Source organism: Amborella trichopoda, chromosome 3 (assembly GCF_054954075.1).
Source record: "Amborella trichopoda isolate Santa Cruz 75 chromosome 3, AtrichopodaSantaCruz75HAP2 v2.0, whole genome shotgun sequence".
Taxonomy (NCBI): domain Eukaryota; kingdom Viridiplantae; phylum Streptophyta; class Magnoliopsida; order Amborellales; family Amborellaceae; genus Amborella; species Amborella trichopoda.
In genome coordinates, this window is record NC_142338.1 from 32580154 (window position 1) to 32592892 (window position 12739).

General features: G+C 37.0%; 1 protein-coding gene across 32 annotated transcripts in view; it reads right to left on the reverse strand.

The window, feature by feature from the left end:
- Positions 1-12739, reverse strand: part of RST1 (ARM repeat superfamily protein) — a 71269-nt gene that overhangs the window by 32654 nt on the left and 25876 nt on the right. For all 32 annotated transcript variants that reach the window (XR_016052426.1, XR_016052424.1, XR_016052422.1 and 29 more), the window contains one exon: positions 2557-2629. Coding sequence is in view for 23 of the 32 variants with exons in the window: in XM_011622310.3 (XP_011620612.1) it covers positions 2557-2629 (73 nt within the window). In the remaining 9 variants the exon portion in view is untranslated. The remainder of the gene's footprint in view (positions 1-2556; positions 2630-12739) is intronic.

Below are 12739 nucleotides of genomic sequence, written 5' to 3' on the forward strand. Positions count from 1 at the left end.
ATTTACCCACATTCTAGCACAATGTTATCGCTTCTTACCTTTGATCTGCTTCATGCAACTATTTACACTAATACTGTAGCCAAAGAACACTGCATGTGTTACAAGTATAACACTCAATTCTGCCTTTTTGGTCTAGATTTCCAATTTCCATGAGTTAGATCACTCTGATGTAAGAGGAATTTATGGTTTCTTACTATATTTACCTCATCCACGACTTTAACAAAATAAATGGATAAATCGAATATTCTGGATATTCTTCTTGAAGCACAAATCAGAAGTTTATTATGTATTTAGTTCTTTTCATAGCATATTAAGTACTCAATTTCTTTTTACTAATGGTGATTTCTCGTTCATTGAAGAAAAAGGTCTATAACTATAATCCATGTACAAAGAATTATAACAAAAATAGGATTTGACAAAATTGTAAAAGAGATGAGCCTAACTGACGATTGTGCTGTGAATAATTGAGAGTGAAGATTTGTTAGTCTTGGGCCAAAGAAGTGGCTAGCAGCCAAGTATGTTTGAAGATACCACAAAACAGAAATAAAATCAAAAGATCATGTCAAAAAAATTTTCAAACACCATGGACAGGCAATGCTTTTGTTTGACCAAGACAAATGATGGTGAAGTCACCTTTTATATGAAATGGCCCCATCTGAAGATTGCAAACTCAGATTCACCAAGTCATCAAAGTTTCTCATTCCGAATCAAGGGGCCATGAATTGCTTCGATGGTCACAAGTGTCACTATTATGGGAAAGGAAGGACAAGAAAATTTGCCCATTGGGTGAAAATGAAGAAGAAAGTGAAAACAGATTTTCTACCATGCACTCCCAAAGCACTTTTTACAAAATTTTCAGAACTTGAAACAAGTTGAACATGCATGTAGGACTTTTCTGGTTGAAAAGCAAAACTCTTAGTTGCTGGAATTGTATTCCTTCCAAAACCATTTGTGTATTTTGTTCCTCTAGCAATCTTGGCGCATTATGACAGGGAGGAATGGTGGGGATCAGCATGGGGGTAGCAGTGTAGTGAGGATGACAAAAGGTAGTAGGAAATAATCCCAATTCTTATATGATTAGGATGATAAAAGGTGATAGAGAAAACCTAACCGCCCTGAATTTCATTCATTCAGATCTTACTAATCCAAGTAACTTAAAAGAAACTGTCAATTAACTTTAACAGCACTCCTAATTTGTTAGCACTTTATAATTTAATTTCAGTAAAATGACAAATAAACCAGAACAGTCAGCCACAAGATTACCCCTTAGATCCTACACCAAAAAACTATAAGTTTCCCAATCCATACCACCGGCATTATCTCATACAATCTCTTGCAGGTAATGATATATAAACATGATGTCATGATGACATCAACTATGAAAAATGCTTTGATCCTTGTTTTCCCCTATTTTACCACCGTGATCACCCAGAATGAGCTTTTGTTAGTTTTCCCCTCTCTTTTCTTTTCTTTTTGTCTGTTTTTTTTGGTTGTTTACAAGATACTTCTGGCATCAAGCCACAATTGCCATCACCACCAACATGAACCCGCCACCACTGCACCACCACCATGATCAATCAACTGCCAACAACACTGCTTCACCACCACCTTTCAAGCAGAGCTATCTTCTATGGTGAGAGCAAGAGGATATGTGGGCCTCTACTTCAAGGAGAACTAGAAACCTCGCGAGAGATAGATAGAGAGAGCACAGCATGGCAGCAATGGCAGTGATGGTTGTGATGCCTCTTTCATGGTGATAGTGCAAGTAATCAGCGACTGGAGTAGGGGATAGTGAGGTTCATGGAAAAGAACCAATTCTTATACAGGTCAGGGCCTACGCAAGTCTTTTGATCTAATCAGATGGATGACCCATATTGAGACCCATATTTTCCATTTAATAGGATAAACAAAATCAAATTTTATGGTAATTTTTTTCCCCTCAATTTGGGCAAAGTGAATTAAAAATTGTGATACCCCGATATAAACCAGATAGCAAAAGAGCAATGGACACAGAAAGTAGGGCTCTTATTTCACCATTTCATAGATTCCAGGATTATCCAGCAAATAATAGAAATAGATTATAGCTTATAAAGGAAAAAATATACCATATATCTTACTTTCATTCATATTATCTTATAGTTATATGCTCTAATATATCTAAAAGCAATCATATTATAATTTCAGGATATGATATTATTTGTTAAAAATTGTAGTTATCAAAATCAGATGTCATATCACAACGAAAAAAGGAATAACTAGTAGTATCTGGTAACAGTTTATACTGTCGACAGCAGAACACCAAGAATATGCGCATATCAGGCAATCTTGACAAAAACCATATTTCACTGTAACTTCTACTGTTATAAATTTATCTAGAGTGCAAATCATAATGAATCCATAAGTGAAATATAAAGGAAAACCTAGAGAAGAAACAATTTATACAGTAGTTGAACCAGTGTCAACAATATACGATCAAAAAGAAATGAACAGTGTAAAAAATATCACTTAGCTTAAGAAATCGCTTACGGCAGGACACAAGTCACCAAAGAATCATACCTACAAGCAACAATTGGGTCCTTTGAATAGTCCAACAAATGCTGTTGAATTACATCCCAAGCCGTGTAAAAATCTACACAAAAGAACAAAGATCACCACAATCAAAAAACCAATAATAGATGGATTTTTTTTTCACTGTAATAGATGAAGGAACATCCTTTTGTTACTAATAGAAAAGCCGTATAAACCACGCCACATGGTACTTTCCAATGCAACGGCACTGAATTGAACAAGTGTCTGATAGATTAATTGTATCTACGAGCTAAGAACCTTCATTGAAGTTTAGCAATCTCACTGTAACAATCTCAACTTCAGTCCTTCCAATTTCAAATGTTATACATTTTTTTTTTTTTTAAATAATTTCAAATGTTTTACCTTGTATGTTCATAAGCATAAAATGCAATAATAACATCTTAAGATAAACCATTTCTCAATGCACTAGGCATTGTGAAGTCAAAGACAGAAAATTTCTGAGGAGAAACCAAAGGACCGACTCTTGGAAGTGGAATAAGAGGGTGACTAGACATTATGCAGATAATAACTTATTTCAGGCACTAATTGTCTTTCTACAAGCCCCAGATAGATCACTCACTACATCAAGATGCCTAAAAAGCAAAAGAAGACATTTGAAGGCAATCAAGGAAGCTCTCAGTTCTACATGAGAATAGTCACAATGTCCCTCCAAACCCCATAAAGGCATCAAAAACCATTAGTAAGCTATCTCTAATCATGAAACCCACAAGTGGGCACTCTAAATTCCTTTGGCAGCTTTCGTCACTAATCACAATCAAGAGGCACAAAAAAAGAAGACATTTGCAAGCCAGCCAATGAAGCTTCCACATCTAATCAGTAGAGTTGATTTAGAGTCACAAATCCCCGTAACACTGCCAAGATATTGGAAACTGTTGGATTTATAGCCGTTCAAAGTCTTGACCCCACCATTCTATGATAGTTCTCAGTCATAGTGGGAGCGAAATAGTACACTTGTCTCACCGAATTTTTGCAAACTGGAATTTAAAAAGATATAAACCCTAATTTATGAGGACTGAGTGCTTAAAAGGGGGCTTTCGGACCAAGAGATTTGAGGGTTCCCTCTAATCAAGGTTGGTATAAGTACACTTCATGATTTTGTTATCCAGGGTATGAATATTCCAATGGATCTGAGAAATTCTGTGAGCCCGACCGATTTTGAGTATTTCTAATAGCCCTGCGTGAAAAGGATGTGCTTTGAGAGGACATGAACCAAAATCCCTAACCATGAGCCTTCTCACAGCGTGTGCATATATAATTGCAAATGGAATTTTTTGAGAATGTTTTAGAATTTTTGGGAATTTTTCTGAAGGCAAGAATAATGAATTGTGGATTTGTTCAAGAAAACGATAATTTAGGACAGCCACACATGTGGCCGAGGTGGTGCCCAAACGGCCAATGGGCACCACACGGCTGCCACGTCACCACACCCTGCTGATGTGTGGCTAACGTGAGGAGCCCTAGAGCGACGTGCCCATCTTATTGTGTTTGGTTGGAGCACATATTGTGTGCTCTTATATTATGGACATCAGGTGAATTCTTGGTGCATGCAATTTGCCATTAGGACCAAGATTTTTTCCCTGATGTTTGGGGCTTTGTCCAATTAAAATCAATATCTTACAACATTTTTTTACGTGGGAAATTTTAATTGCACGAGTGTGTGTACACATGAATGCTATGACACCTGTCTAATGACAACACATATTTGGATTAAGACCATGGGTATTTTTGGCATCAACATTTATTTGGATTGAATTTCAATTTACATGTAATCAAGAGAAATTTGGCAATGAATTAGGGTTTCGGGGGATAATGGTGTGACAAATCTCATCCACACGTGATAGTCATTTTGTGAGATGAACGAAGGATCTTTGCTCTCTCTCACCCCTTCTATGCCCTTAATCCATGGTCCAAATTTAATTACACTTGAAGCTTCCACATACCAGCCTAGGTATACCCTTATACCCTAATTTCTTACATACCTAGGAGAGTTAGAAACCAACTTTGAGAGGCACGCCACCCTTTTCACTTGTTCTATGAGTATTCTAAGACAGAAAAGAGAGAGACAATGAGTAAAAGGGAGAGGCACACCCCCCTCTCCATGGAGCATCTTTAAGGGCATGAAGCACACCTCCTTTCCGCTTCTTCTTCATCATTTCAGCCACCTTCTTGCTGTAAATTGAGCAACTACAGCAAGGTAAACCTTTCCTTATGATCTTTTAAGTTCATTTTCTTTGGTCCTTGCATGCTTAACTAGTTTGACTATACACCTTGTTCACTATATCCCATGTCGGCATAGTTTCTCATTGGCTCTTCTTTGGACATATCCTATCTTGGCATGGTTTCTCATTGGCTTGTCCTTTGAGTTTTATTTGGGTGAAATTTTCTAAGTATTTTCATAGTCTACCAGCAAGTTAAAGTCAATTCTGGTGTACTTAGAATGCCATCTTTCTTAGACCTTACCATGAAAAACCTTCCCCGTGCATACACATGATTCTCATACTCTATTGTTGACCCATATTCTTGACGTGCCTTCTGATCTAGCCCACACGTTATCATCTTCTTGCCCCATTCTTGAGTACTTTATTTGAGAACTTCAAATGTGGATCAATGCTTCATGATGCTTGCTTCCCATAAATTGAGATTAAATTTGGACACATGAGCTTGCGCTATCGGTAGTAGGCATAACAAGGGTTGTGTTTAGATCCTTCTTGACACACCGGGTAAAATGAGCTTAAAATCGACTTCCCATGATTTTAGATTAATGTGCACACGGTTTGTATATGTAAATAGAGAGTGAGTTTGTATAAATTTTGCAACCCTAGTGTTTGTGTTAATTCGAGTTTGTATTAATTCATGAGTTGGGTATATGTGGCTGAAATTGTATTTAAGGGACATTGTATGGTATTTTCACAATCTCTATGGTGTCCATATGAATAAAAGTTTTGTTTGGATAATATTGAGGTCATGTATATGTGATCTTGAGTGTATGTAATAGTCCTTATGGGGCGAAAGGTTGGATGTATTGCCACAATTTGGTCCAAGGTCTTCATACCTCAAGTCTTTTGTATTCAAATTTATAAAAAAAAATAACTATTGTTCCCTAGGAAATGGGTTAAACACTCGACAAAACCTAAGCTAAGTTATATCTACGACACCCATTATGAGGCGCCCTTGATTCCTCTTGCAGCTTCCCTTAAGAGTTTGGAGCCACTTACTTAGGCAGCCCCATGTGCTAGTGTTTTATGATAGCAAGTTCTCTTTTAGTGATTCCCAATAAGGCAAAACTTTTTTAACCACAGTTCAATTTTTAGATTTCTTTAGAAGGGTGCCCCTTCGAAAATTGGCAATTCATAACCCACTTCCTTGTCAAATTTATCTTCATTCACATTTCAAACACTCCCTGGATTTTGGCTTGTAAGCACAAAACCCCAAACATTAATATCCTAAATTTGGTAAGAAAAAAGGCCAATCAAAGATGATGGATCCATATTTTTTAGGAAACGAGAGTCCAAAAGGAAAAAAGAGAAACACACAATATACTACACACGAACACTAAAAAATATTTCTGACAGTTTGAAAAATATCCTAAAACAATAAGAAATGGTTCTAAAAGTGGATTTGTACCATTGGGTCAAGAAAAGTAATTGTCAGGGCACTCTTCTCATGATTGACCCGTCAAAGTTAGCAAATAAAAAAAGGAACTGTAGTTCCAGTATCGTGGATTACATGTTCATCTCCCGAGGAGTGATTCACATGCACTTTTTGACCTCCCTTGGTGTCACATGCACGTATCGCTAAAGTGCAAAGGGGACTCTATATGTGCACATGTACACGTCTCCCTTTGCAGGGCTGCTTTAGAATGAGGCTGTCATATGTACATGCCGTGTGGGAATTTTATTCAGGATTTGACCCTCGCTCTCATAGGCTTACATCCACACATAGGAGACCATGAAGCTCTCCTGGCCTACATACATCGTCCTTAGACATCTCTCCAACCATAGTTGTTGGAAACGCCTGAGAACCCGAATCGTTTCAGAAACCGGAATCGAGGAATCGCCCTGGCCAGAAGTTCCCTGTTGTAGGAATCGTTGTCCGTACAATAGGAATCGCTGGGAACGTGATTCCTAATTTTCAAGAATCGAGTATCGATTGGAATAGGTCCAAGTTTCACCTACATATGGAATCGAGATTCCAACCTCCTTGGAATCGAGATTCCCATCCCCCCGGGTTCGACACTCCAAGTGTTAAGTTTCACAAATACACGGAATCGAGTTTTCGACATATGTGGAATCGAGTTTCCGATATACACAGCATCGAGTTTCCAATATACGTGGTATCGAGTTTCCGTTGTATGCGGGATCGAGTTTCCATCATTTATGGAATCGTGCTTCTAACATATTAGGAATCGAGTGTCAATCATCTAAGGAATCGTGTTTGTAACATATTTGGAATCAAGTTTCTAAACTATGTGGATAAGAGATCCATGTTCGTTTGAGATCGAGATTTACAATAGCGCAATTTAGTTTCTGGCATCACTTGATTCCAGTTTCTGACATACGTGATACATAGATATGTTGCTGTGTAGAATCGTGGTTCCTACATATTTGGAATCAAGTTTCTGAAGTATTGAAGGGGTGAGTTGGTCAAGTGTCACTGGGTAGAATTTTTAGACATTAGGAGTACTACAATACCATTTAGGAAGTGTCAGGTGTCACTAGATTGTTTAGACTTTAGACATTAGAAGAGTTTGGGTTTTCTCAAGCTGATGCTATCACAGAATGTGGTATAGGGCCTATAGGCATTGTCGCAGCTACATGGCGGCATGTTGTGCAGTGTGTGGTATAGGGCCGGCATTATCGCAGCTACAAGGCAGCATGTTGTGCGTGAAGGAAAGATGGTTGTATCAACATGTGTTAGTGTATCATCTGAGAGACAACGTGGTTGGCAAAGTTTACACTGGAACACCAACTTACCCCTTCAAGAGATCAAATTTAAATATTTAGAGCTTTAAAGTACTAAGTTACTAACTACTAAACATGACAGTGATTTTTTTTCAGATAACAAAGGAGGTTATAACTTAATAACTATCAGACCATTTGAAGTTTAGATTTTTCTGGAATATAATTTTTTGGAACTAAGAGGATGTGGCCATGTGATCATTAAGAGTTATTTAGAGGTAAGAGTTAAAACTAAGTAATCCACATCTTTACCCTCATTAAAAAGTACACAACTCGATTTGTTACTTTTGCACTGAATTTTTTTAATAATAATTTTTTGTTTAGGAGAAGATGTGTTTTATTTGTTTAAGAGAAGCAGTACCTACTCACTACTAGACCAAATCATCAAATTATCTCGACATGGACACCTAATCACAAGTTACAAGCAATGATCATATACGTGTTCTTTTTCACCTAATCACAAGATAGAAGATGCAAATATTTTTTACTCATCTTTTTCATAACTATTGGACACTAAATAATTGTGAAATGTATTCCACAAAGAGATTGCAAGAATGTTATAGTAATTCATACTTAAATATTTCAAATCTTCTCGCTCATTTATGAGCGGGCACATAACTCTGTATGATTGTTTTGCACTATGATTTTTTCATAATAAATTTTATTTTTGAGAACAGAATTTATCTTTGAAACCATTTTTTTTGTTTAAGAGAAGCAATCCCGAGTCCCCACGACACAAGAGCATCAGATTTTTGGAGTTGGAGTTGGACTATATACAAGTTACAGGAGGCAATTTTCTTTTACTCATTTAATGCAAGTATTGACCAATAAAAAATGAAGTGTACTATGTTTGATTAAGTGTGGGACGTAATCCACCGAGAGATTGCATAAAAATGCATCCTTGGCTTATTTCACCAACATGTGGGCTGTGCACTAAGTCAAGAGAGCACTAACGCTTACAGATGGCCTTCCCTTCACCCAAGATAGTGTGATCTATCGCTTACACGATGGCCTTCCCTTCACCCATGATAGTGTGATTATCAATGTGATAATGGGTTCCCCCGTAATGATTGCTGGTCTCGATGAAATGTTGGGACCAGTATATGTGGTTCTTGTGAATTTATCTATTAGAGGTTTTGTCCGAGGCAATAGGAGACTAAGAGTGAAAGTCCATTTATTTATTAGAGGTTTTCTATTTTTCTTTGCATTTTATATGCTTTTAGTTTCTCCCTCCATGAAAGCAACCCAGTAAAAGCGAGAGAAAGTCCATTGAGAGAGATAGGTTACGTCAAAAAAATGGAAGAAGCAAGTGAAAGTCCATTGAGAGAGAGGATATATAAAAAAATGGAAGAAGCATAGCAGGGGAGTGAGAGAAAAAGATTGGCGAGGGGTAGAGAGAATGTAGGGAGAGATTAGCATAGGGGATGAGGGAAAGAGAGAATAGAGAGCAGTTGCTAAGAATTATAAGAAAGAAACTTCAAGAAATGTCATGAGCAAATACACGGTAGATGACCCAAGAAAAATTAAGGAAAGTGGGTACAAGTAAAAAAATTTCAAGAACACAGAGACAAATTGATACATGGACCAGCAATTTACTTGCAGAAGAAAACCAGCTAGTGATGGATTCTACAAATCCAGTGAAAACACTGTTCCTTCTGATTTGAAATTTGTCTCCAATTAATATCAAAGAGTAACATCAATAGAGAACAAAATGGAACTGAAGAACTGATAAACAATTCATCGCTTTTTCTCCTCGATAAGAATCAATCCTTTAAAGCAAATATTGATGGTTTTTTTGAGTCTATGAATCTCTAAAGGAGTTTGTGAGGGGTGGGGTAGTCCCAAATCTAGTTTTTCCTCTACAACTTAAAGGAGTTTTGGGGGAGAGAGAGAGAGGGTGATAGGGTAGAGGTCATGGTACATCATAGATTTAATAGTGACTCGCATGGTAGGTTTAAAAGCCATCCATGTAGAGAGAGGGAGAAAATGAGTGGGATTTGATATTTTGGGATATTGTACTTGCAAGATAATATTTTATGAGATTCTTGCATTTAAAACCTAATAATGACCTATAGATTTTTTCGATTTTGGTAGGTTTAAAAGCCATCCATGTAGAGAGAGGGAGAAAATGAGTGGGATTTGATATTTTGGGATATTGTACTTGCAAGATAATATTTTATGAGATTCTTGCATTTAAAACCTAATAATGACCTATAGATTTTTTCGATTTTACCCTTAATGATAGTTTACCCTTACCGACATAGGCGATTATGTTTGGTTAAATATATTTTAACATTGTATTAATCGACATAGGCGATTATGATTGGGTAAATATATTGTAACATTGTATTAATCGAGACTTGTACATAACATTTATACTCAAAGATCGCTAAAATATGTTTTTATTGCTATCCACGTGTAATTTATAAAATTGAGATACCACCACAGAATTATTGACAGGGCGGTCCATCCAACATCAATGGCCCTTATGGTCAGGTGATGGACCATGCCTAATAATCCATAACAACCAAACTCGACTTAGTTGTTCGAATCCAATAACCTAATTCACACTTTCACACTCTTTTGAAAAGGTAGGATAATGATATGAAAAGTGAGATAATGATATGCACTTATTGTGTAGCCGTACCACTCAAAATAGTAATCCTAATAACACGTATAGTTAATAATATAGTTAGTAATGAACAACTTGATAAGATAGCATAGTTAATAATAACCAACTCAAGGTGACGTCCACCAATTTTGTGATCGTCATCGTAGTCCTATGGTGAGTATGAACCATGTCAACCCAATAAGCTTCTAAAGTTGGGAAAATATTAAATGCTCATGATGACGTGTGACCATGTCATCGAATTTTTTGATGGCATGAATAGTCCTTGCATTGAAGAGAAAAGAAGGTTGTGAAAAAGCAAAGTGTCAGACTATTAATAGTAATACTCTAGCTTGCCATTTGTAGGCTTCAACCAGTTAAGATATGAGAATGAGGAGAAGAGGTTGTGAAAATGATTAGGCCCTATAAGTTCATAGTGAGTGTTGTTTGCCTTTTGTAGGCTTCAACCATTTAAGTCATGAGAACCAGGAGATAAGGTTGTGAAAATGAGTAGGCCTTACCATCAATGCATGTGAGAATGTGCTTGACGTGCTCATTTCCCTATTGTACTACTTTAGTACACAGAATTCCATTGCAGGTGTCTCTCTCCGTGCTATGGTTCTTTTTTTCTTTGAGGAAGTTGGACAGTATCGATATCCCATTCTAGTTTCTATTTAATATTGGAAAGTTAAGGTTAATCATATTGGGCCCTATGAGTCCTTCATAAATTTAAGTAGAAATTTTAAATAAACATTATATATAATATTTTAAATAAATATTATATAGAATATTTGTAGTTCTATATTATATAATATATAATCAACTTATATTATAATCAATATTATATATCTTATATAATTATTATATTAATTTAATATTATATATAACATTTATATTATCGTATTATATAACACATGGAAACACCACAATGCCATTGAAGTGGAAGCCGTATTTTTCATAAGCTCTCTGTAAAATGGGGAAGAAAATGGGTAGGTCGATGTATTTTGCCATAGGGAGAGAGATAGGTGGTGGCGAGAGGCAAGAGAGAGAGGGAGAGAGAGGACAAAGGTTGTGAGAGAGAAGGATTTGCTGATGAGAGAGATGCAAGGGAGCTGTTGAGAGGGGGTGAAAATGTTGAGAGGAGGTGAAAGAGAGATTGTACACCTTCAAATTGTGATACACGTGATAGCCTCAAAAGCCATCCACAAAAGAGAGAGAGAGAGAGAGAGAGAGAGAGGGAGAGGGAGAAATTACCATCCACGTAAAGAGAGAGAAGGGAGAGGTAAAAATTGAGAGATTGCATGAGATTTTTGCATTAAAAACTTAATAATGACGAATAGATATTTACGATTTTACCCTTACCCTTTAGTTTTTATGGCCATCCACGTGAGTTATAAAATTGCCATACCATACATTTATTGACGGCCATGGGTCCACCTAAAGTCAATAGTCCCTGTGGTGAGGTGATGGACCATGGATAATAATCCACAAAAACAAAACTAAAGCTTATGTTTTAGTCCAATAACCTAATTCACAGTTTTCACAAATTAGAAACCTGGGATAATGATGAGCATTTATTGTGTTTGAAGTTCCAACCATTATAATAACCCATAACTTATAGTTAATAATAACAGAAAACTTGATAAGATCCCATAGTTAATAATTAGGAACTCGTGGTGATGTGCTGATGTACCAACGAGTTTTCTTATGGTCACCAAGTCCACATAAAATTGTAGTCCCTATGGTGAACCGTAAAACAATGATAATAATCTATTAAGCTTTGGTTTTATCTAAAGGTGAGAAATATTGAGCATTTAACGAATTAAATGCTCCTGATGACGTGTTTTTAGGCCACGTTGTTTACAAGTATATCTATCCCACGCTGATTTCTATTTAATATTGGAATGTTAAGGTTAACCATGTTGGGCCCTACGAGCCCTTTATAAAGGTAGTCCGGTAGCTCTACACTGTAGTAAGGGATTATGGAATGTAAAGGCAGTCAAGACCCTCGAACGCTTAGGGATTCTACAGGTCTAGGAATGCAGTAAATGTGCTCTACACTGTAGTAAAGGATCATGGAATGTGAAGAAAGTCCGGTAGCTCCCCTACAGACATAAAGTGGACAATAGACGATGGGAAATATGACACTGTAACTACAGTCCACTGGTATGGTGTCCCATACCCCAATTGTAGTTCATGTGGCTTGGACACCCGATGGATAGAGTGGATCACTACTCCATAGAGCACAATCCGGTTAGCTCCCATACAGACCTAAAGTGTACAATAGAAGATGGGAAATATGACATTGCATTTGCAGTACCCCGGTATCATGTCCCATACACCAATTGTAGTTCATGTGGCTTGGACAACCACGGATAGAGTGGATCACTACTCCATAGTCCACAGTCCGGTTAGCTACCCTACAGACCTAAATTGTACAATAGACGATGGGAAATATGACACTGTAATTACAGTCCACTGGTATGGTGTCCCATACACCAATTGCAGTTCATTTGGCTTGGACACCCCATGGATAGAGTGGATCATTACTCCATAGTCCACAGTCTGGTTAGCTCCCCTACAG